At 36.2% G+C, this 25,600-nt stretch overlaps 3 protein-coding genes across 3 annotated transcripts in view; 1 reads left to right on the top strand and 2 right to left on the bottom strand.

Moving 5' to 3' along the window:
• The first annotated feature begins 359 nt into the window (after positions 1-359).
• On the top strand, positions 360-8,922 carry LOC127938056 (plasminogen-like). The gene is made up of 20 exons (XM_052534449.1): positions 360-494; positions 629-658; positions 931-1,057; positions 1,200-1,306; positions 2,130-2,244; positions 2,357-2,496; positions 2,739-2,859; positions 2,938-3,056; positions 3,142-3,304; positions 3,760-3,884; positions 5,072-5,228; positions 5,328-5,515; positions 5,616-5,764; positions 5,845-5,938; positions 6,065-6,179; positions 6,272-6,346; positions 6,642-6,782; positions 7,754-7,860; positions 7,981-8,126; positions 8,483-8,922. The coding sequence occupies exons 1-20, from the start codon at positions 446-448 to the stop codon at positions 8,642-8,644; spliced, it is 2,430 nt and encodes an 809-aa protein (XP_052390409.1). The 5' UTR covers positions 360-445; the 3' UTR covers positions 8,645-8,922.
• Positions 8,923-15,407, bottom strand: LOC127938057 (solute carrier family 22 member 2-like). Its single transcript, XM_052534451.1, has 11 exons — positions 14,881-15,407; positions 14,677-14,780; positions 12,441-12,595; positions 12,116-12,284; positions 11,324-11,438; positions 11,137-11,240; positions 10,846-11,060; positions 10,649-10,757; positions 10,380-10,492; positions 9,603-9,702; positions 8,923-9,519 (listed from the first exon to the last, which is right to left on the bottom strand). Exons 1-11 carry the CDS (start codon positions 15,295-15,297, stop codon positions 9,432-9,434), a joined length of 1,689 nt encoding a protein of 562 aa, XP_052390411.1. The 5' UTR covers positions 15,298-15,407; the 3' UTR covers positions 8,923-9,431.
• A 1,579-nt stretch (positions 15,408-16,986) lies between these two features.
• The window catches only part of LOC127938055 (cation-independent mannose-6-phosphate receptor), a 33,542-nt gene continuing 24,928 nt past the window's right edge, over positions 16,987-25,600 (bottom strand). Inside the window, exons 38-47 of the mRNA XM_052534448.1 lie at positions 25,328-25,480; positions 24,393-24,630; positions 22,951-23,087; positions 22,761-22,878; positions 22,144-22,290; positions 21,851-22,035; positions 21,042-21,228; positions 20,780-20,923; positions 20,174-20,243; positions 16,987-20,072 (exon numbers count right to left, since the gene is read on the bottom strand). Of these exons, the coding sequence (XP_052390408.1) occupies positions 19,698-20,072; positions 20,174-20,243; positions 20,780-20,923; positions 21,042-21,228; positions 21,851-22,035; positions 22,144-22,290; positions 22,761-22,878; positions 22,951-23,087; positions 24,393-24,630; positions 25,328-25,480 (1,754 nt within the window). The 3' untranslated portion in view covers positions 16,987-19,697. The remainder of the gene's footprint in view (positions 20,073-20,173; positions 20,244-20,779; positions 20,924-21,041; positions 21,229-21,850; positions 22,036-22,143; positions 22,291-22,760; positions 22,879-22,950; positions 23,088-24,392; positions 24,631-25,327; positions 25,481-25,600) is intronic.

Below are 25,600 nucleotides of genomic sequence, written 5' to 3'. Positions count from 1 at the left end.
CAAACGTTACCGATTGCAGCTTTAAGACGGCTCCTGTCTTCTCAGTTGATAATTAACTTGTTGGTTTGTGACACTGATGAGAATATACTTGACTGAATTGATATGTTATGTAATTAATTGTATTATTTTAAATGAAAATAATATTAATTTTCTGGGCCTCAAGAAACAGGAGTTTCTGTAATCAGTTGCTTTATAATTAATGACTTTATCTGCCTGTCCTTTTTCACTATATCTCATTGTTTTTCAGTGCAAAGTAAAACCTCTAATGTTAACCAAATAAAAAGTCCAGCTCTGATAAATCATGCAAACAAACACATCTTGACCTGGTCTATGTCCTTGTTTGGACAATGATTGATGGATGAGTAACGGCCTTATGATGTTTGTTTTACTGACATGCTTAAAAAACTAAAATCCTCTCAAAGTGCCTGCCTGTCAATGCTCCGACATGGAGGTTCATAAAGAAGTTATTTTACTTTGTCTCGTCCTTTTTACAGGTAAGCCAACATATATTAATTCATAGAACTTAAATATGAGGCTATTTCTTCTATGCTATAGGCCTACATAATAAACCGACTAAAACCTATGACTAATAGTATTATTAATCTGTATATGATCATGTTACCTTCAGGTTTCCCCAGGTGCCACAGCCAAAACACAGGTAAGAAAATCTAGTCATCTGCAATAAAGCAGATTCAGTCCATGCTTTCAAACAAAGAGTACTGCTTATCAAGTTTAAGGATCTTTGCATTTTAGAAATATTCTGTAATTCAGTTTGGTGGGAGCTTACATGGGCTCTAGTTTAGGGCGCTTTGACCTTGTTTCATCGAGTCTGAGAATACAGTAGCACAGTTCACAGAAACTATGCATCTTACTTTATCAACATTGATAAATCAACTTAGCCTTTTTTCCACCCTTTTTTACATTCTACAGATGTTCTGGGAGCATACATTAAAACTGATGGGGCCTGGATAGTAAAACTGCCTAAAAATCAATACACTGTGAAAACAGAGGAGGATTGTGCCGTCAAGTGTAACAAAGAAACTTCCTTTACATGCAGGTGCAAGTCAGGCCATAACCTAAACTCTCAAAAAATATTGTGCTGTACTAGCGTAGACTGATCTGATGTTAATAAGTGATAAGTGATGCCTTATTCTAATCTAGAATTGTAAAATATATGCGTCTTTATATGTGCTATGCAGGTCCTTTTTGTACCTTGAAAAAGACCAGGATTGTGTAACATTACCCGCAAACTCAAAAACTGATCAGATACTGCGAAGAATGAGTGCTGCTCTCTATGAGAAAAAGGGTAAGATTTTTTAGCCGTCTTTTTTATTACTTTACAGATTTGATGGACCCCAATAAAATATTTTCAGCATGCATTACTATCTTTCATATTACCTTTTAATACATTATGAATTATAAGTAGCTGGCTATGCTTTTTCAAAAGTCTACCTGAGTTAATATATAATCTACATTTATCAAAGGGTAGTTTGGTCCGTGGCAGTAGATTTTTTAGATAATCTTTCTTTGTTTACAGTCCAATGAGGAGGTGCTTTCTTTTGCTAAATGCAAATGAATTTGTTTTTTAATTTTGGGTGGTTCGAAATATGACTGATAGATGTTGTCTTAAGTTTTCTGAAGGTCAGTTGTTCTCAGCTGGTGCTTCAGGACCAAGATTTTACAGTTTAAATTCATGTTGTGATCCAACACAGAACCAAAATTACATAAAAAATCATAAAAATATTTAGTGATACTGTGTTAGACCATACAACATAGAAAACTAAAATAGATACTTTTTTGAATCCATAAACAGCAGAATGTGATTTATAATGTTAGCGCTAGGCTATCACATGGAAGAAAAAACACTGGGCCAAAATACTGAGTTTGTTTCGCTTTACAGCCTTTGACACTGGCATCAAGAGATATGGGAAGCATTTTTGCCATCTTTAAATACACTTCATTGGTCACACCTTAGTGTTAGCAATTAGCATCTTTTCCTGCTGTCAGAAAAGACATGAGATTCATTATTGTGTCATACAACAAACCATTTAGTGGGTAATACGAATGTACAGTAATGTGTTTTTTAAGTACAGTATGTTGTAATGATTGCACTGAATTCCTTCTTACAGAGTACTTACTGGAATGTGTGAATGGCATTGGCACGGACTACAGAGGGACAAGATCCATGACAAAATCAGGAAAAACATGTCAGCAATGGGAGGAAAAATTCCCCCATGTGCCTAAGTATATGTTTTAATTTGACTTTTTCATTCATGATGCTGCAAAAGGGAAAAAAAATGGCTATAGGAAATACAAAAACTACAGTGATCAGCTAATTAACCACAACTTTCTACAGCATTACTCCAAAGACACATCCAAAAGCTGACTTGGAGTTCAACTTTTGTCGAAACCCAGAAGGAGATAAAGGGGGTCCCTGGTGCTACACCACAGATCAAGAGAAACGATGGGAGCACTGCGATATCCAAGACTGCACAGGTACTTTTAGTGAACAAACTGCTAAATAGTGGTCAGATATCAAACTGATGGGCGAATCTCATGCAGAAGTTATTCTCCCACAGGGCATTACTTGTGTCACTGCCACTTTTTCCTGTATACAACTATATCATGTGAACATCTTTACACTAAATTTACAGTATTTCAAATTTTTAAAGGATGCACAAGGGTGCAAAAACACAGTTTAGAATTTGCCCCCTGAATGTACTCTTGAATATCTGCAGAGGAATGTATGCAGTGCAGTGGTGAAAACTACAGAGGCAAGATCTCCACCACTGCGAGTGGATTTACCTGCCAACGCTGGGACTCTCAAAAACCCCACAACCATGATTTCATCCCTTCAGTGTGAGACGTTATCTTTTATAGCACAAATGGGACATGGTCTATTTTGTGCATATTTTGACTGTGGTCTGTTATTTGTAGCCTTCCTGATAAGTTTTTGGAAGAGAACTATTGCAGGAACCCCGATGGAGCGTCCAAGCCCTGGTGCTTTACCACTAGTCCGTCTAAACGCTGGGAGTCTTGCTCCATTCCTCAATGCAGTAAGCTATGTTCTTATCAACCTGAAACACAAAGTTGTGTGTCAAATGATTTGTTCTTCATTTACTGGTCATTGTTTTCTTGTAGCGACGGAACCACCCACGATTGCACCGGAGCTTACCTGTGCAACTGGAGAAGGTAGCTCCTACAGGGGCACCATTGCGGTGACAGTCTCGGGAAAAACTTGCCAGGAATGGTCATCTCAAAGCCCCCACAAGCATTCTAAAACCCCAGAGAACTACCCATGCAAGTAAGCATCAACATGATGGTTTTGAGGGACAAATTTGGGGGGGTTCATTTGTTTTGGAGGTTAAGACTCTTCCCATGGAGGGCTACCTTTGTGCAGAGTAACTAATCAAGATAATCACAATAACAAGCAGGTGTTTTTGAACAGGGTTCGAACTGAACTCTGCAGGACAAGGCTCTCCAGGAGCATTATTGCACACTTGAACTAGAACAGGTGTCCATTTCTGCTCCTGGAGGACCACTGTCATGCAGAGTTTAGCTCTCACCGCATTTTAAGTCTTAAGAATTACTAGCAACTTCCAGGCAAGTGCGTTTGAGCTTATCTCTGTGAGACAGGACCCTCCAGGAGCAGGGATTGATAGTTGAAGTACCCAAGAGAAACAGATTTTACTTGCTCCAGTATGCCAAACACAATACTGACTGCACAGAGAATGCAACTGAAATTTGTTTCCATCTCAGAGGTCTTGATAAGAACTACTGCAGAAACCCTGATAAAGAAAGAAGTCCATGGTGTCACACCACAGATCCTGAGACCCGCTGGGAGTACTGCAGTGTACCTAGTTGTGGAGATCAGCGTAGACCTGGTCTGTGTTGAAGGAGCCATTACAAATCCATATCTCATTAATTGTACATTTTGGTGTCCTTTCTTTATTTACTTAAAGAGGTCATATGATGCATTTTCAAGTTTTCCTTTCTCTTTGGGGTGTTACAAGCTGTTTGTGCATAGATAAGATCCCTAAAGTTGCAAAGACTAAAGTCTCAAACCCAAAGAGATATTCTTTATAAAAGTTAAGACTTGTCTGCACCCTCGTAGAACATCATTTAAACATCCCCCCCTACGTCTACGCCACTGTGTGGGAAGATTTGCAAAACACCGCCCAAATGTTTACGCAAAGAAAGAAGGCTTAACTTTGATTCTCGCTGTAGTATTGTTGCTGCCGCTGCCGCCATGTCATTGAGACTAGCAAAGCTACTTTGTTTGGCCTTCCAAAAGAGGACACAACTAGAAATCAGTGGTCAAGTTGTTTTTACAACACTGTTCCAGAACAGTTCAACCCAAATATTCAGATGTGTGCCGAGCATTTTACAGAGGATTCCTGAAACAGGGAGAGTAGCCTACATGTTGTCTGTGCACAAAGGCTGTATTTTTAAAGTGGGGCAATTCCAACTTTGCAAGGACAGTCTGCAAAGTTGGACAGTCCGCTTCTTACTCATAGCCTGTAACTATGTTTTCATATTTAAAGAATTTGCAACTGATGATTCAAATGCAAGTTTTAAGCAGCGTAGAGTAGCGCTTGTATGTCGTTTCTCTGATCACAATGCAGACAGGGTTTTATGTTAATGTGGCGTGATGCAACGCAACACGTAAAAAGACAGTATAAGTCATTATAATGCCTCGTTTGTAATGGGTTTTATTGTTTTTGTCTAATCGCACTGGGACAAGGCGTCACAGTATAGCAAGGGGCGTAACATTTCCGTCACACGCTTATTTGGTATATCACAACGCACTGGATAGTTGGTTAATCAGAGCACACCTTGCTTTTCAGACTGATGAGCTTTGTAAAAATTTACGCGTTTCAGAAAGGCAGGACATAGAGGAGCAACAAAAATTGACATTTTGTGGAAAATAATTTGTAGTTTTAACCTTAAACCGCATAAACACCTTGCATTTCACTAAATACAAAAACAAAATGTTCTTTTTAGAAACGTCAGATGACCCCTTTAAGAACAGTTAAAAGAGCTGTGTATTACATAAATGTGTGATTTGCAGGGGAGCCAGTGATCCCTGTAGGTGAGGAATGTTATGAAGGTGATGGAAGATCCTACCGCGGTAACATGTCAGAGACTGTCAGTGGAAAGAAATGCCAGTTCTGGACATCCATGGTACCTCATACACATTCCAAAACACCTCAGAAATTCCCTGCAGCGTAAGACACTACACCCAAATGCATCAAAATGAACTGTGGCAGCCTTTGGTTCAACTCATTTCACCTCTGGCTGCTGTCATGGTTTCACCCATCATGCAGAGATCTGAGGAGGAACCTGTGCAGGAATCCAGATGGTGACAGAGCCCCTTGGTGTTACACCACAGATCCCACAGTTCGGTGGGAATACTGCAACATTGAGCGGTGTGACAGCAAGCAAGCAAGCACACAAGAACCCCCTACCAATTCAATAGAGCCTGCAGCTTCTCCATCCATTTCTCAGGAAACAGGTTTATCCACCTTCAAGCTATTACATTTTATCAAATGTCAAGAGTACCACAGTATTGCCTAAGGGTATGGGTTACAATGCGCTTTGTTTATTTTTGCAAGATTGTAAGGTTGGCAACGGAGCAACTTACCGGGGTCCCACATCCACTACTATAATGGGGGTGACCTGCCAAGCATGGAGTTCTATGACCCCCCATCAGCATTCCAGTTTTAACCCTGAAACACATCCAGACAAGGGTCTAGAGTCCAATGTAGGTCTATGTCTATATTTTTAGCATTCTTGAGGGAAATAACTGACATTTTAATAGTTTTTACTTGGTTACTTTGTTAGCAATGCAGAAACCCAGACAATGATGTGAATGGACCTTGGTGCTATACAACAGATCTATTTAAGAAGTGGGATTACTGTCAGATCCCAGACTGTGGTAACAATTCTTAATATTCCTCTTTGCAAAATTTTGACTGCAACTGCAAGGGAAATTATTGAATGCTAATTGCTGTTACTGGGGCTTAAATACAAACTTTTAAATACAAAATTACTTTATAACCAGATGGCCTGAAATGTGGAAAACCAGCAATAAAACCCAAGCGATGCTTCGGGAGGATTGTTGGGGGATGTATTTCCCAAGCACACTCGTGGCCTTGGCAGATCAGTCTTAGGACCAGGTAAACAAATAAGTTAGCTTTCTTTACCTCTGTGCTCATTAACAGGCAGAAAATGAATTATATTTATCAACCATTATTTTCTGTCATATCAGAGGCAAAATTCATTTCTGTGGTGGAACACTAATTGATGCCCAGTGGGTCCTAACTGCAGCTCACTGCCTAGAGAGGTAAGTGACTGTTTTCTTTATTGTTTGAAAGCACAAAAAGGCAAATAAAGGGTTTATATGATGCAAAAGGGAATTTTGTCAGTATAGGAGTACAAACGTGCAGTGGTTCTCATGTGGCTTCTGGGAATACACAACCCCGTACAGTACATTTTGTTTCTCTGTGGATCTCTTAACTGGAGTTGAAAACCATGCACTGTAAAAGCATATAGATGACCTTTGAGCCCCAAACAGACATGGAGTAAAAACCAACTCTTAATGGGTTCATACAGCTAAATGTGAATCTACCATTATGCAGGTCTGAGAGTCCATCAGCCTACAAGATCTTGCTTGGAATCCACACAGAACGTGCAACTGAATTATCAAAACAGGAGCGAGACGTTTCTAAAATTATTAAGGGACCACCCGGAACTGACATCGCTCTTCTTAAATTGGACAGGTTAGTCTTCTGTTGTCCACCGTTCATGTCTGTAACTGTTGCATTGCCATTGCAAATAAAATAACACACTGTGTTGCAGACTTAGATTTAGATGTTTAAATACAACAGTTAATTCCCCAATAATGACTCAATTATTGGTATGAGTTTTTGGTGGGACTTTCTGTTTGTTTGACCAATGGCAGATGGAGAGTGATCAGGAATCCTGATTAAAAATAGCCACTATCTTTGCAATTCCAACTGGTGACACTAGTAGTGAAAAATGTACACACTTCTGAAATAATTCATTCAAAGCAGTTATAAAATTAGTCTCTCTAAATCTTTTCTGTAAGCCTACTCTGCTGTGATTGGTCAGATGGCCCAGTCTGTTGTGATTGGTCTACCGCATACAGCGCATGTCGGAAATGATACACCCATTTCCATAGTTCCATATATTAAACGATTGATAGAAAATACAAAAATCTATTTTTCAACTAATAGGTTGTGATTCAGTGGAACACCGGCCCAAATAAACTGTGTACAGAGCCATGTTTCAAGAACAAGCGCTTTGTGAATTCTGCATTAAACTCCCCGAGACGAGATAATCAATAAAATAACGGGAATACAAAAAAAAAAAGAATGGGGTTGTACTGCTGTGGTACAGTGGAAAAAATGTATTGCAGCCTCATCATTCTAAAGTGTAAATAAAACTAATTTACTTTCACAGCATAGGCCATACGTTCAAGGCATAGGCCACAGCGTCTTCTCAAAATGATGTTAACCACACAAACAAGCTGAAGTGTTTGTGGGCGGGGTTTCACATACAGCTACACTACACTGCACTACTTTAAGAATTATTTGACTTTGCTACTGTGTGTTAAATTAAATGCAGATCTGGCTTTTGAAATTGTACCCTAGTCTAATATATAATAACCTAATTTTATTTATAATGACATTATGTCTTATGATATACTCATGATTGTATCCGATTTTAGGCCTGCATTAATAAACGATAAGGTATTGCCTGCTTGCCTACCAGAAAAGGACTACATCGTACCAAGCGATACTGAATGTTATGTAACAGGCTGGGGGGAGACAGAAGGTACGTCACTTCAATAAGTACATATAGCCAGATGGATTCTTTATCTGTTTAAAACCAATTTTGACCTGTATATAAAAATAAATAAAAGATTTCATAGCTTCAAGCCTGTCTGTTTCCTAGAAACTGGTGGAGAGGGTTTCCTAAAAGAAACTGGCTTCCCTGTAATTGAGAATAAAGTCTGCAACGGTCCATCGTATTTGAACGGCCTTGTGAAGGATCATCAGCTGTGTGCAGGAAACATTGATGGTGGAACAGACAGTTGTGAGGTAAGGGAGTGTGGACTACAGTCACATTAGAAAAAAAATGACTTTAGGTTCTTCTAGATTCAATTACTTTATTTGCTCAATTCCAAACCCTAGTGAGCTGCCTACCTAGACAGCATTTTTAGGCATAATCATGAATACAAACATATGAAGCCTTATTAAGTGCCTCACTTGGGCCAAATTTTAAGGAAGGATTGCGATATGTTTCTCACTGATACAACAATCCCACAATGTATTTCAACAAACTTCACTTTATTCGGTACTAGACAATAGATCCATCCGAATGAGATTTAGATCAGAGTGACAGATTTTCGGTGAATAGCAACTTAAATTGTGACCTGTTCTTCACACTCATTTAGGGTGACAGCGGTGGGCCTCTCGTCTGCTACTCACAGAACACCTTCATCCTTCAGGGAGTGACATCATGGGGTCTTGGCTGTGCCAAGGCCATGAAACCAGGAGTGTACACCCGCGTCTCCAAGTTTATCAACTGGATAGAACGCAGCATGAGAGAAAACTGAGAATGGAAGAGTCAAAACTTCCCTTTAAATGGATGTGTGGAATTTAAGTGTACAACCAAGAATGTAATAATGAAAATATGTTATTAATTCATAAGCTGTTCTAAAGTAAAGTAACACACACTGTTCAGAAGTTCAGCCCACCCTCAGTGTGTACAGTTATATGCACATGCTGGATATGCTCCAAAAGATCATATTTTATTACAAAGTTCTCCAAAGACCCAGAAATGAAGTCAGAAATCCCAAACAAATGTTCCTACATTAAAGGGGCGGTAAACATCTTTAGAGAAAGCCTCTTTATTTGTGCTCCAGTTTTTCTGTTACAGTAACAATGCTCTTAAATGTTTAAAACCTAATAAGTGAAAAAACAAATACAATAACATTTACTATTAGCATGAATAATTTAAGCCAACATTTTAAAACATACATAGATATTTTACTGAGTTACTTTGCATTTCTTAAAATAAAAACATTTTGGTCAAAAATGTATTTTAAAAGTTAAAAACTAAAACACAATAACCATCTACGAGAAACAAATACAGTAACTACAGTCAATAAAAAAAATCTTCAGTTAATTCAATAATTACAGTTTGGAACAATTAATGGTCCTCTGAATTTTTTTTTTTTACCTTATTACTAAATCAAATTAATATTTAAGTTTAACTTTTATTGGAATGATAAAACTTTGATTAATAAGAAACTGATTTCATTTTGTTTGTTTGGATTAAATCCTCAAAAGAGAAGGGATAAGCGGCATCAGTTAATAATAAAGTTAAGGAGGTTGCAGTGTTCAAACTGCCGTAACTTCTTTGTTTGATGTCACATCAGAGGGCAGCAAATTCTCTAGCTGTTGACTCTTCAGCTGGTTTTCTTTGTTTCTGCATGTACAATTCACATTTGTGAAGAAAGGTTCAAGGTGACAAAGGTTACCATGACGAACGTGCAGGGAGTCAAACCTCACCTGTTTGGACATTCGATGTCATCAATGGTTTCTGGAAGAGGCACACCTTTGGTTTCAGGTAACAGCAGAACCAGTCCACCGGCCACGAACGCAAGAGCACCTGTGAGAGAAAAGACTTCAGTTAACATACTCAACTTCACAATATCATGGCCAAGGGTGACGTGTGTCTGTTTTTTTAAGGGACACCAGCAGAGGTTGAGCTTGAAAAAAAAAATTTTTGTCCAAAGAAAAAAAATATTTATAGTATTTTCTGTGTAGCATGCAGAGGGGGCCAGGGTTCAAATGCTGCAATATTATATATATATTATATATAATCTTGTAATAATTTGATTGGAATCGATGTAGAAATGTTGATCTAATGTGTCACAGTCTGTCTAGTTATCATGACCAGCCCCTGGTGGTAGATGCAGTAACTACAACATTCAGGAATTAAATAGAGTGTATATATACATTAACATATATTTTGGCAATTTATATATATATATATATATATATATATATATATATATATATATATATATATATATATATATATATATATATATATATATATTTGCAAGAAACATAAGCTGTATATACATTCATGCATGTATACATTTATACACACACACATAATAACCTTTACTCCTATAGTTTCTAGTGGAGTGTTTGGGAGTGTGTATGTGTGTACCATCAGCCAATCAGCTGTCAGGACATCATTTTCCTGCATCTCAAGGTACATTAGTAACATATGGTGACATTTGACAATACAAACAAAAGTGTTTGTGTGCAAAGTACCGAAAATAATGAGAGGTAGTTCTAGCCATATGACAGCAAGCCTGTAGAGCAGGAACGGCGCTATAATCCCGCCAATGTCACACAGTGTGGAACAGACCGAAACCCCCAGATTTCTGAGCCAAACAACATCATAGTAGCATTAGCAGCATAGTAGCATAGACCAACCTGATACTCATTTACATAAAGTGTGGAAGTCTAGAAATGATTCTTTACGATAAATATTATTTGATACATAATGAAAGAAAAAAACATGTTGCATTATAACTAACCTGATAACAGTGGGATAAAGTTCAGCATTCACAAACACTACCATTTCAAAAGCCATAGTGATGCCCAACCGTCCAACACAAGCAACAGCACTTTTTAACCAGAACATACCTGTGGAAGAAATATCATTTAAAGTTAATATACATAATAGCCACCCTTCTTCAGTCAAATTTAATTCTAAGTTTAAATGATAACCCACTGTCGGGGATGAACGCTGTGATTAAGCAGGCCGCCCCTGCCACGAAATTTGCAGCTGCAAAAGGAAGCCGTCGACCGATCCGCTCAATAGTGAGGAGGATGAGGAAAGCTGCCGGCAATTCCACGATTCCAGAGATGAGGAAGTCCACATACACGTTTCCTCCGAGGATCCCCAGCCTCATAATGAGACCCTGGTAAACCACAGCACTGGTGAACCTGGTGAAGCAATGGACTGGTTACAGATAAACGTTCGCCCCACTGGACATGATGTTGCGTTTCGGATCTGACCTACCAATTGAAGCTCAGGATGAATGTGAATTTTCTCAATTTGGCAGTCTTGAACAGGTCCATGAAAGACACAGTCGAGACGGAGTCTGTGTTTTCATCAGTCAGTGTCTGATGGATGAATTTGAATGTTTAAGAGACATTTGGGCATTCAGTGCTATTTTATGCTCATCGATGTAATGTAAACCTTCTACCTCAAAATTCTTGGACAGCGTCTTTTTGTTCTCCTTGGCTATTGCTTTCATGATCTCTAGTGCTTCGTTTCTCTTGTTTTGGCTAAGGAGCCATCTTGGTGATTCGGGGATAAACCTGAAATTCAAAGTGTATTTAAATAATGTAACATTGCTCCATTTTCCCAACATAGTGTAGAGTGTAAACTCAAAAGTTTCCAAAAATGACAAATAAATAAATAACTACATGTAAATATCTTAAATGTATTTAAACCCTGGTTCTTTGTGGTCATCCTGAAATCACACATGGTTAAACATAAATTTCTTAAAAACATATAAATATACATATACATATATAAACATATATACATACATACATACATATACATATATATATATATATATATATATATATATATATATATATATATATATATATATATATATATATATATGTTTATGTATGTATGTATGTATATATGTATATATATACACATATACACACATATACACACACACACATATATACATATATATATATATATATATATATATATATATATATATATATATATATAATATGTGATATTGAAAGTCTGGGTAAAACACAACAGTATTTGTATCATAAATTATATTTTTATATTCTAAACTAGGAAATAGATAGAAAACAAGTTTTATGAAGGTGGGTTGGTGAGGATTATAAAAACACACAATATTCCTATAAACTAATTTGCAAATAAACAAGTAAATAAATCTGGAGGGCACAAGTGCAGTTCATCTGTAAGGCACATCATGCACCCGTGTACAGGCCCTTACCAATAGTACGACAGGAAGCAGATGTAAGGTATGGTGAAGACCACCTGGAGCCAGCGCCAGTTTGGTATGAAGTACGCTAAGAGTGGAAGGATGAGAATGCCCAGGCTGAAGAACATCTGATAGGTCACTCCCACCGTTCTCCTGTATTCCACTCCGACCAGCTCTGTGGCTGCAGCCGGAAAACAAGAGATAATGGAACATGAGGATTTCTGAAATATCAAGGATGCTAGTAAACGGTTAATGCAATACCACTGCAACTGAGGAGAAACAAACATACTTTACAGAAACATAAGTGTGGTTTAATCATTTGAAAATGTTTAGTTACTTAGCACGTATCCAACCATCCAGCCGCCCTTCACCCCGAAGCCAAAGAGAACTCTGAACACCAGCAGGGCGATGTAATTAGGAGATGTGGCCACAAGTATCCCTGCTACTCCGATGAAGAAGTTGGTCATCAGGAAACTCTTTATTCTGCCATATCTGTAAGAAAAAATAAGAACAAATGTGAATCAATTACTTGTCTTTTATTTTGTAGGCTGACTGATAAAATGTAGTTTGTTAGCAACAATTTATGTTTTTGAAAGAAGTCTCTTAGACTGCATCAATTTGATTAAAGAAAAACAAACAGTAATATTGTGGAATTTTATTACAATATAGAATAGTTGTTTTCTATTTGAATGTATTCTAAAATGTAATTTATTCCTGTGATGCAAAACTGAATTTTCAGCGTTATTAACATACATGTAAAAATGTATCATCAATGTTGAAAACATTTGTGCTGCTTAGTATTTTTATAGAAACCATTATATATCTTCTATGAAAAGACAGTTCAAAAGAACCCCATTAAATTATGTTGTGACATTATAAAATGTTTTAATGTCACTTTTAATTCAATTCAATGAAACGTTGCTGAATAAAAGTATTTTGTATTTCTTTGTATAAATCTTGGTCCCAACTTTTGAACTAGTGTAGGAATCTCGATTGCACTGAATCAAAAAACAAAACTATTTAATGTTTTATAATGTGCATAATAATGGGAATCATTCTTTTCCTGTAAAAAATACTATAGATTTCAGAAACAAGATTTTCTTTTCACTGCATAAAATAAAAAAAAGTTATTTACAGAGAATATCTTTAATATGAGTGCATTTTATCTTCCTGCACTGTCAAAGTTTTAGCCATGTTTAACTATAAACAAACTAGAACAAGATAAAATATGGGAAAAAAAGTACCTTCAAATGTATCTCTCTCTCTATATATCATATGTACACACACATATGTACAGTGATCTATATATATATATATATATATATTAGGGCTGCACGTTCTCAGGTTTTTCATTAACCGTTAACCGAGGCCCTTAGCGGTTAATACTCGGTTAACCATAGTGTGCCATAGTAACCATAACCATAGTAATTTCCGGACATTGGCCGAAAAAAAAAAAAGGAATGTCCGACAAAATTTAATCTCTCCGGTCAAATTGTCCTATTAAAACTGCCTAATAATGCCGCCCATTAACACAATCTGAATTTGAGAATAAGTCTAAAATGTATAAGGCAAAAGGTAACAAGCAGACTCCGCGGCCGCCTCGCTAAGGCTATGACTATGACTATGTTTGACACGTACAATATTTGAAAAGCGATAATTATTTATTTATTTATTTAAATTACATTTATATGTGAATTTATGTCAACCTATAGACTTTCAAATATCAAAATGTCATGAATTAATATGTATTTTTGTACAAAATGACATATAAACATATTTTCCTATTATACTTTGCCTGAAAACGCTTCCAACAAGGCGTCGGTTCTATTTCTAGCATGCACGCGTCGAGCCGCGCCTGAGCCGCGCGTCTCACGCAGGCAGTTGGCAAGCTCTAACCTGTTAACATGGGAGCCGAATTAAAAACAGACACGCCACGCAGCTGAGATGCTTTCGCCACGCATCCAGTGTGTCCTGACCGGCCTAATGATGCCCGGGTGTTGGCTGTTGAGATTACAACAACGAGGTTGTACTTGAAGTATATCTAAGCACTGTATTGCAATACTTGCATTTTGCCCCGTCACTCGTATTAGCCCGCTTCATATTAGAAAAATGACTTCTTCTTGTGGACATTACAAATGTCTGGGAGCGCTCTGGCGGTCTCTGGTGGTGCAAAAATGTATTACAACTAAATTCAATGCACGCCATTGACGTCACTTAACCGAGCAAAATGTTTCACTCGGTTACGCAATTTTTAACGGTTAATCGGTTAACCGGTTAACCATGGACACCCCTAATATATATATATATATATATATATATATATATATATATATATATATATATATATATATATATATATGTATATATATATATATATATATATATATATATGTATATATATATATATATATATATATATATATATATATATATATATATATATATATATATATGTATAATGTATATATATATATAAAGGCTAATTAAAAACTCAAAATGCATCTATATAACATTGAAAATAATAATAATAATAATAGAGGATTAGGAAACCCTGTGGTAAGTGTGGGTCATACTTGTCTGCCAGGTATCCAATGGTAATGCTGCCCACTAAGAAACCAACACTGAGCGTGGCCTGGAACATGTCAACATACCAGGCGTCTGCACACACTAGATCAAACTGCAACATACAGGTCTCACGTCAGACATTTAGCTCTCTCAATGCACTTCACACAATTATTACCAAAAGAAAAGGCTTGTTTTGTGATCACACTACTCACCTCCGTCACGAAGGACTGTCTCCCTTCATAGTCGTACTCCCAGCCGTCTTTACAGCCCGTCATGGGTAGAGTAGAAATCTGGGCCTGGATGAGCTCACTTTCTGGATTGTCACAGGTTAGACCGGTGGTGTTCCAGTCCATGTCCAATCTCTGACACTGACTGTACGTCACCCCAGAGGAGCTGTTCATCAAGGGGACAGTCGCCCTGCGTGCGTCTTGAAGGCTCCAGCCGCATGTCTCCCGGATTCCACTGACGACTGGGTCACGGCACCAATGTTCAGGGGTGAAGCCCTGGAAAACAATCCCTACATATACGAAAGAAAACGGTACCGAGACCAAACAGAAAATGGACACAATTCGCATCTGGCTCCGACCGAACGCGCCGACCTCCTCTAAGATGTCTTCAAAAGCGGTCATGGTCAATGTATGCCTGGCAGTGGAGGACCTGAAGGCGTCCGCAGCTGTAAAAAGAGCTCCTCTCAGTTGAGGCAGAGTGTTTACCCACAGCTGGCTGACCAAAAGTCCAAAGGAGGTTGAAATTTAATATATATTCGTGCTGTGATTGATCAAATACATGCTGTGATGGGACAAGGGCCACCAAGTTACATTTTAACCAAAGAGACTATCCAAATCGGAAGCCTGTTACGTAATTTGTCACTGTATAATTTTTGTACAGAAAGTGTTGTATGATAACGGTTTAGTAAGTTGTTTATTAAGTCTTTGACACTGTACCAACACACGGCAAAAGACTTACTAAACAATTACCAATTTAACTAAACCCTGAAACAGTCTGGGAAAACTTTTTGTCTAGACTTTAACCTGTTAAATGTCACCCTGTCCCGTATACAGGACGCCTACGTTGACTATACTGTATTACAATCAAATTTAATCTAATCTTGACAAACAATGTATCGATGGAAAGATCTAAGACTCCCAAATATATATTATACCAATATTTTTTGTTAAAAATTATGTAGGAAAAGTAATAGATTAATTTATGACAAGAGTCAACCCTCAGAAATCTACATTACAAAAGGAGCTTTGACCTTTGTTTAAAAAAAATACTTCCTCGTTGCCTTTTTCTCGATCACATTTTAGAAATCATCAGAAGTTATATATCACTTGAAAACATGAAATCTCAAAAATCATCCTTTAAAACCCATTTTAAAATCAGACATTGCATTACCATGTAAATGGCACATCAAAATCATGTTACAAAATGTTTTCAGTCATGAATTATAAAAATGTAGGTTTGTATCATGCACATTCAAGTCTATCTTCAAAAACGTGAGTGACAGTTAACAGGTTAATGGTGAAAGCACACAACACATTAAACAAATTTAAAGTTTTTAAAATAAAGCTGAAATAACGAAATATAGACTTTATGAACTTTAAAAATGTTTCCTCAAAAAACTAAATGAATGAATTTGAAACATTAAAATTACTTGGAAATAAATAAAAGCTAAAACTGAACTAAACCAAAAATAAAAATGTAACCTTAAATAGTAATTTTGACTAATAATTGACAAAAGCCCATTAAAAATTACTAAATTATATACAGTATATATGTATACGTATATGAAAGAAAACGGTACAGAGACCAAACAGAAAATGGACAATTCGCATCTGGCGCGTGCGTATATATACGCACGTAAGAAACTGGAAATCGATAAAAAACAAAAAACAAAAATCTAACTGAACTAAAACTAAAGCTGAAAGAAATATAAACATAAATATAAAGAACAATTTTCACTAAAAATGGTACAGACAAAAATTTACTCAAATTTTTAACTTAAAGCTGATATAAATTAAAACAAATATTACATGAAAAACAATCTAATTTAGTTTGATGCAAAGGCAACATTTCTAATGTTTATTTTAGTTTGTTAAACAGTGAAATAAATTAAAACTACCAGGAAAAAAAAATCTAAATGGTAAAATTTATGACAAAACCACATAGCAAAATGATATAGAATATTATTATTATTACAAAAAGCGAAAATATTAATAAAAACTAAAACAGTGGTTTGATTCAAATTGCTTGAGCAAGCCTTCAGACTAGTGAGATAAAACAAAATAAGAACAACTCCTAATAAGAATACATGCTGAGGAGCTGATAGTTTTATTGAAATAATGGTATAACATCTCAGCATATACTGTTTAAATCCCAAAACAAAATGCTATAAAATATGACAAATACAGTCTGAGAAGAGCTAAAGCCTCCATAATAAAAAAAAAAAAAAACTATCTCAGGACCTTCTCTTGTAGTATTACAACTGTATCGTACAATATCTCATACAGCAGGCAGACATTTTTCCAGCAAGGAGAGGGGAAGCACATGATGACTAACAGCCATCAAGTGCACCACGCACCTTCTGCCCTAAAGGACAGGAGAAAAAAAAAAACTGTCCATCAAGGTGCAGAGTACAAACATGCATGCTTTCACGCATCGTGATGTACCGTCTCGCATATACAGAACTGGTGTGGCTTTACTTGGCAAATATATATTTTAGGAATACCCTGATGGATGGTAATACAAGCCTATGAGACAGAGCATTGAGCCAGAGTGAAAAACTGTACACATGCTGCCAAACAGGACCAGTGTCCCATTGTACCGTCACTGTCCTGAGAGAAAAATCTTTTGGTAAATCATTTCTGAGAGCTGTCAGAAAACCTGCAACACAACTGTAAATGTTTGCATCTTTTTCAAAACCCGAGTTAGTCAGCAAAAAAACATGAGCTGGAACCGATTCAGCAAATAAAACATTATTTTTGCAGAGGTGCGGGGTGTTCCGTTAATGCAACTGAAAACAAAACTGTTCACGCTAACAGGAAAAGTGCTTCGTAAAAGGCTTTCTAACACCTGGTATACTTTTGGCTTCTTTCCTAGGCACTGATTTCTTCTGCGCAAAACATCAAATGACAAAAAATTGATTAAAAGAAAAAGTAACAATTTACAATAAACTTCAACTTGTTCATGTTAATTAGTGCATTTGGTGTCACCAACTAACCATAAACAACACTTTTACAGAATTTATTAATGTTATTTCCACTTATTCGAATACATCCGCAACATTTCAAGTTGTTTAAATAAACATTAGTTAACGTATCATGAACAAACATGATAACAAGTAACAGTGACAGGTAACAGATCATTTTTAAATTAACAGATTAATAAACTCTGTAAAAAAAAGAAAAAAAAGAAAAGGGAGACGAGGGTAAATGGTGATTAGAGGCAAAATTGGAGTCTTTGCATTCATTCGCAATCCTTTTTAGAAGTTAATTTGCCATTTGCTCGCAAAACATTTGTTCTTTCGCAAAACTATTGCGTTCCCCTGGGAAAATTAGCACTCACTTGCAAAAGCACAAGTATAGTTTTTCTTCCCTCATATTATTTGCATCACAAAAGTTTCGTTAGTAAATGAAAAAAAAAGTATTGGGGAAACGCAAATGTTTTGCAAGCAAATGCTTTAGTTTTACAAAAGTTTTCAGGGGAACACAATTTTTTTTTACAAACAATATTTTTGTGGGCAAACGGAAGAGATTATGGGGAAAGTTTTATGCTCAAACACATGAAAGCGAATGAAAAAACAAATTATCTGGGATTTTTATGATCAAATATTTCTGTGAGCAAACAGAGGTTCTCAAGATAACGCAAAAGTTTTATGACTTATGAGTTTTTTTTATTAAAAACAGTTTCTCTAGGAACCGCAAATGTTTTACAAATGCAATAGTTTTGCAAAAGCTTCTCAAGGAAATTAAAAAGTTTAACACTCAAATGCTTGCGAACGAACAAACGAACGAATGTCTCTCAGGTGAGAGCATAAAGCTTGGGGAGTGAACGAAATGTTTCTTGAGGGAATGGAAAATTTTACGAATGAACGCAAAATAACTAAAATACAGTTTTTCCTCCAATTTTTAATTTATTTTTAACCATCACCATGTCCCATTAATGAACTGAATCTTATCGTACAGTGCAACTAAACAATAAAGCAAATAAACACGACACAATGAATACAATAATTTTTCTTCTGATTGCAATGAGAAATTATGATTCTAAAGGAAGCCTGCAGCAGTCATACATGCAATGTCATTCCTCCATGGCACTAAATCTCCGTCTGTGCTCGTTGCTCTATTAGGGCAAGTAGAACATGCGTTTTGTCAGAACAAGGGGGAAAAAGCACTGCACAAAACACCCAATAACAGATGTTGTGGTTTAGTTGAACGCTGCAATAGTGAAAGGTGAATGCTGATGCAGAACACAAGTACGAAGCATGATGTTCGAAGGTTTGTGATTTAAATATGAACTTGGCAAAGCGGATCAGTCTCCTCTCGGTGCTACATGGCTCAAGATATGTGAAATACTACTTTAGACTGTAGTTTAGAAAATATATTTGACTGTATCTGCCACAATCATTCAGAATCATTTCAAAGAACAGTGTATTTTTACAGTGAGTTTGTGAATTAACAAAAAACAGTTCCCAAAAATCTTTAAATAACAATAAGAAAATCTATATAGTCCTTTTCTGTACGTTTGTTGGGAGTGACTGAATTCACATTCGATGTTGTACAAAATTCATCTTAATCAATGGAAAACAGAACACACAAACAAATAAACGATCAAATGACAAAAACTTATTTTGTCAGAAAGGCATCGAATTTATTTAGTGGACGAATCGACCGACTTGCTCGTGAAAGCTGTCTTGCAAACAGCTCACAGAGAGATTTCCCTTTAGAAAGCCCAAAGTGGAGCAACTAAACAATTGGAGCGTTGTGGCAGAGACATTCGAAAGTTTAGTTTGGGCCGCCCAGCGCCCTCAGACTTTGAGTAGGTCCTCGTCGCTGTCATCAGGGTCTGGCTGAGGTTTGCTCTGGTTTCTGCCGCTGTATTGGGTCTCGTTTCTACCCCGTGTGTCCACCAGGAGCCCCACCAGATCCTCATCGCTCTCTGCTTTCAACAAAGCTGACTGCTGCCGTATGGAAGTGGACGATGAAGGGGCGATTCGGACCCCTGGGACTGTGAGCACCTCATCCTCGCTGTCCTGCTCGTCCAGGGAGAAGGAGCGCAGGGCGTCTGCACTGACCGGCTTGGTGGTGATGTGACCGTTCCCTTGTGGCTCCCGCATGGGTGTCCCGGTCTCTTCCATTAACCATTCCATCTCATCTTCACATCCACCATCATCTGCGTTCACCTATCAAGAGAGACGAACGGAGACAAAACAAGAGTTCTATTCATACTCATTTTGATACATTTGTACTTATTGTAAAACTTGCAAAAAGGATAAAACATTACCCTGGAGTATTTGTAGGATACTGGATTTTCTTTCCTGCAGAGACTTGACACTTTCTGTATTAGAAGTTGCCTAAAAATACGAAAATGCATATTAAGCACACGGACTAAAAAAAACTGGTGTAGAAACAATTATCGCTCAGTAATTGCTGGTACATTTTTACAAATAATAAAATTAACAAATGATTTAGCATTGAACTAACATTACATTTTAAATAATATAATGTTTTATTTGCAGCTTTATTTGCAGCTTGAGTAAAATTTTTATATTTTTAATAATAAATTGTTTGAGTTTATAAAAAAATATCTATATTTACACTACCACTTAAAGGTTTTGGGGTCAATATTTAAAAAAGTCTCCTATGCTCAACAATGGTGCATTTATTTGTAAAAAGATAAATAAATTAAATAATTATAATAAATATTAAGATCAAAAGAACAGCATTTATTTGAAATGGAAACCCTTTCTAATATTATTCATGTCTTTACTGTCACCTTTGAACAACTTAATGCATCCAAAGTATTAGTTTGATTTAAAAAAGCACTGGCCACAAACCTTTGTATAGGTTTAAAAATAAAATTCACACATAAATGTAAGTTGCATTTTACCTCCTGTCTCGTTTTTGCAGCAGAAGAACAAGGAAACAGATTGTGAGCACAACCAACAGGATAAGCACCGCCTCTAAAGCCTGACTCCGCCCAGACAATTCAGCATGCTCCTCCCCTCCATCAGTGCTGCGCGGGTTCATGGAGCTGAATGAAATATGGGAAAAACAATGTACTATACACAAACTTACTTTGTGAACAAATCTATGTTGTATAATTGTTGAATTAAAGCTTAAAATTATGTTTAGGCTTTGATTATACTCACAAAAATTCACAAACTGTGGCAGTGTGCCAAACAAACAGATACTGGCAGCCATCTGTCTCCAGAAGGAATTCTGGGATACCTTCTCCTGCCGTAGGGCTGCAGTGGAACTGGATGGTCGAGAACACAGTTTTAGTCTTATCTCGTCCACATACAGATTCAGATGGTACCAAGACGTCAAGATTTCCACCTGCCAAAATACAACACCAGGTCATGCCACAAAAGTATTACATCATCACTGAAATACAAACCTAAACTAATAATATGACTTCATACTACAAACTAAATCGTATTGACAAAAAAAGTGACATAACATATGCTAACTCTATGCTAATTATATATATATATATATATATATATATATATATATATATATATATATATATATATATATAAGTGTATAAGTGTATAATTGAGATATAAGTATATCATTTATTTATATATTTTTTCCCAAACATTGAATAAGTATAAATAAAAAAAATTCCACAAAATATATATACACAAACAAAAATAATTTGAATATAAATAAAAATAAAAATAAATAAAACAAAACATTTATTTATTTCAGCCATTTGTGTGTTGTTAAAACAGAATTTAACAATACAAATAAATACATCAATTAATTAATATAAATATAATTAAATAAGCAAAAAAAAAAATTAAACGATAGTTTCATTTGCGCATTGTTCTAAATAAATAAATAAACAAACCCCTCTTTGCCTTTCATCTGTCCCAACATGCATACCGAAATATTTGAGCACTGAACACACATTGTAATTCCCAACCATGGTCACTTATAGAATTTCTCTCACCTTTTATATAATACTTTGCTTTGCTGGCCAAGCCAATTTGTCTGCGGTAACTGCCATTAATCTTGACCTGACAGATATTTGCACCCCGACAACCGGAAATGGAGTGGTCGGTGATGCCTGACAGTTGGATGTGGTAGATATAGCGATCTCCATTGGGACGGATGTCTCCTGAGGCGTTGTGGAAACTGAGGACAGATAAAATACTGTTGATCTCATGCACATTACTAGATGTGGTGTGGTGTAGTTGTAGGCTCTGTGTTAATGAATGAGAGTTGATGGCCAATGATACTCACCGGTAATAAAGCGGTCCCAGGCTGAAAATGGCTCCTGTCTCTGGTACTTTGATGGTTCCATTGATCATCTCCACTTCCTCCTGCTTCACAGCACATGCAAATCGAGTCTCCCACTCCACCCAGTACTCACATGCTGCTTTATCCTCCCTAAAACAAACAGACAAAAATATGAATCTCATTTTCACACATAACATTAAAATACAGATCAGCATCTCTGAAAAAAAAAAAAAAAAAAAAACTATACATATTCCTGTGATGGCATTATAAATCTTTACCGTCATTTAGGATCAATTTTTTTGATTGATAGTGGATTGATATTAAGCACCACAACTGTTTTCATTGCTGATGATAAGAAACGTTTCTTGAGCTGCAAATCAGCTTATTAGAATGATTTCTGAATGATGCTGAAAATACAGCTTTGCATCACATGAATAAAATATATTTTAAAATGTATTTTATTCATGTGATGCAAAGCTGTATTTTAGTTATTTTAAATTGTAATAATGTTTCACAATATCACTGCTTTGACTGTATTTTTAAATATAGCCTTTGTGACCAAAACACTTAAATAAATCTTAATTTAAGAACCTATTCATGCCAAGTCATTCTTAACGTACCTGAATAATTTCGGATGGCCCACTGTGCTGCCACACTTCAGCTGCAAGATTGTTCTTGCTGGTTTATTGTTTCCACACACCTCGTCACCCATGGAATAATTGACGAGGATCTTTCCATCTGGCCAGGACACATACTGATGAGAAACCAACACAACCGCAATCACGTCAGAGAAGGATTAAAAATACTTACCGATTAACTCCATGGTCTGCGTGTGAACGCGGCCCAGAGTCTCGGTCTTACCACTGGCACGTCTGCGACACACGGCGGCTTCTGCTGCACACCCTGGCTGACCTCCATGAATGGCCTGGCACAGATTGAAGTAGTACCTATGAGAAAAAAATAAATAGTCCAGTTGTTGCAGATTCAGATGGAGGTGCAATATTACACATGTCATTACTCATGCAATGTGTTCAAATTTCACAGACTTGAGTACAGATAGTACCTCAAAAATGTATGTTTAAAAAAAAAAAAAATGTATATACAGATATTATTACTGCTGATACGAATAGTTGATAATTATTGCTCTGTCATGAAATTAGATTTTAATATATATATTTTTATTTTACACATCATCACAACTCAAGATACTGTATCAGAATCGACATAGTAGATAAATACATAAAAAACAATTTATTTATTTACTCTTAATTAATTTTATTGGATTATTTTTTGTATTATTATTATTATTTTATTAGATCATAGATTATTTATTTTGGCAGAAAATGTTAATGTTAGGTGCAAAAATGCATTTTGCTAAACTTTTTTTTTTTTGTTGTTATTGCTTTGAAAAGATTAAAATAAAAAAATTCTGTATTTTTCGGACTATAAGTCGCACCTGAGTATAAGTCGCATCAGTCCAAAAATATGTCATGACGAGGAAAAAAACACATAGAAGGCGCAATTTATTTAGAACCAAGAACCAAGAAAAAACATTACCGTCTACAGCCACGAGAGGGCGCTCTATGTTTTCAGTGTAGGCTAGAGGAGCACTGAGCAGCATAGAGCGCCCTCTCGTGGCTGTAGATGGTAATGTTTTTTCTTGGTTCATTTCTCTTGGTTCATGTCAAATTAATTTTGATAAATAAGTCACACCTGACTATAAGTCGCAGGACCAGCCAAACTATGAAAAATCTGCGACTTATAGTCCGGAAAATACGGTATTATAAAATAAAAAAAATCTTAGAAACATCTGCTTACTAACAACTGATTACTTTCACATAAAAATTGTAAAAGAGTAATCGGTAGCACTTTATTTTACAGTCCTGTTCCTCATGTACATACTATGTACTTATTATAGTAATTACAATAACTATGTAATAACTATGTACTAACCCTGAACCTACCCCTAAACCTAACCCTAACCCATTGTAGTTACCTTGTGTTACCAGAACTTTCTTGGATAAATACACTGTAAGTACACTATAAGTACATGTTAGTACACGTACTGTAAAATAAAGTGCAACCGAGTAATCAATACTTAAAAAAAGTGGAAAAGATGCCATGATATGTTTTTCTAATATCAGCATAAAAAAAAAAAAGTACTAATATTGGCCACTACTGTCAATGATACTAGTTTCCATCCCGTGACAGGGGCAAATGAAACCGAACAGAACAACAGGTGTGAAACTCACGAATCATCTCCGTTGCTAAATTTCCATGGTTCTGTTAGAGATGAGAGCGTGCGCAGGTCGTAGGTCTGGTGTTGTCCTGTAAACTTGCACTCCATCTTTTTGGGCGGGCACACCACATCCGTTCTCCACTGGAAGTTAGCAGAACATCCTAGGATTTCACTCATCAGCTGTGGACTTCCACGACCTGCCGCTCGGTCACACAAGAACAAAATGGACGACTGCCGTTTCTCTCTTAGTGCTGTGAATTAAACAAGAAATAATGTGTAAATACACAGCTTAAAAATCAAGTTTCTAATAATTAAAATCAACATTCAATTAGACAAAAACATTTGTTATTTAAATCTTAAAAACCATAGACAATTTAAGTAATGTTCACGTTATGTGCTGCCAAATTGATGAACCTTCTGAAATTATTACATTAGGTTTATTCAAACATTACATAATTATTTCAATAGGTTATTACTAGTATTTACTTAATTACACTACGACGAGCTGGATGGCGCCTTGAATGGCAGGCACGGCAGTCGGTGTGTGAATGTGTGTGTGAATGGGTGAATGTGAGGCAAATTGTAAAGCGCTTTGGATGGCCATGTGGTCTGTTGAAAGCGCTATATAAATGCAGTCCATTTACCATTAAATGACATTATCTTTGAATTATTTAAATGATCAAAATCTTACATTTTGTAAATACAGTTATTTACATTTTACTAAATTTATTATTATAATTTTTTAATATATAAATATTTAATTCACTAATTAACTTCAAAATTGAACACATCTTTAGTTTTCTCTACTTAATAATGAACAAAAACCATTAAAAAAACTGATTATTGAAATAAAAATGAAATGAAATAAATACAGCTTGTCCAAGTGCGCTATCCCAAAATAGTACATGTATTTGGTACGTGTAATAGTACATGGTAAATTATTCATACCGGCAGAGCAAAAGCCCCATTTCTGATCTTTGTCATAGTCGCTTGTAGTGGCACACCACTTCTTGCCGTTAATCCTGCCATCAGTTGTGCACTCAGTGTAAGATTTGCTCCGGAATTTAAAGGGGAAAGTGCACACCTCATCTTGATCTGTAACTGGAAGACAATAAACACACATTTTAATCATTTAGGGGAAAAGTTTAACTGGAGTCTATCTACAGATGCAATCTTAGATCTTGACTTTGGTTGACTGCAATGCATTGTAGTGCTGCATTT

Source organism: Carassius gibelio, chromosome A20, assembly GCF_023724105.1.
Source record: "Carassius gibelio isolate Cgi1373 ecotype wild population from Czech Republic chromosome A20, carGib1.2-hapl.c, whole genome shotgun sequence".
Taxonomy (NCBI): Eukaryota; Metazoa; Chordata; class Actinopteri; order Cypriniformes; family Cyprinidae; genus Carassius; species Carassius gibelio.
This window is presented reverse-complemented; position numbering and strand designations above follow the sequence as displayed.

Excerpts from the sequence above, each read along its gene's own strand:
- LOC127938057 (XM_052534451.1), bottom strand. The coding sequence starts at position 15,297 with ATGACCGCTTTTGAAGACATCTTAGAGGAGGTCGGCGCGTTCGGTCGG. Across the intron at positions 12,285-12,440 it reads GATGGTTGGATACGTGCTAA|CCACAGAGCTGGTCGGAGTG; the intron begins GTAACTAAACAT and ends TTCCGGCTGCAG. Across the intron at positions 10,758-10,845 it reads CACAGCGTTCATCCCCGACA|GTATGTTCTGGTTAAAAAGT; the intron begins GTGGGTTATCAT and ends TTTCTTCCACAG.
- LOC127938056 (XM_052534449.1), top strand. The coding sequence starts at position 446 with ATGGAGGTTCATAAAGAAGTTATTTTACTTTGTCTCGTCCTTTTTACA. Across the intron at positions 5,229-5,327 it reads CCTCAGAAATTCCCTGCAGC|AGATCTGAGGAGGAACCTGT; the intron begins GTAAGACACTAC and ends CCCATCATGCAG. Across the intron at positions 5,939-6,064 it reads CTGTCAGATCCCAGACTGTG|ATGGCCTGAAATGTGGAAAA; the intron begins GTAACAATTCTT and ends CTTTATAACCAG.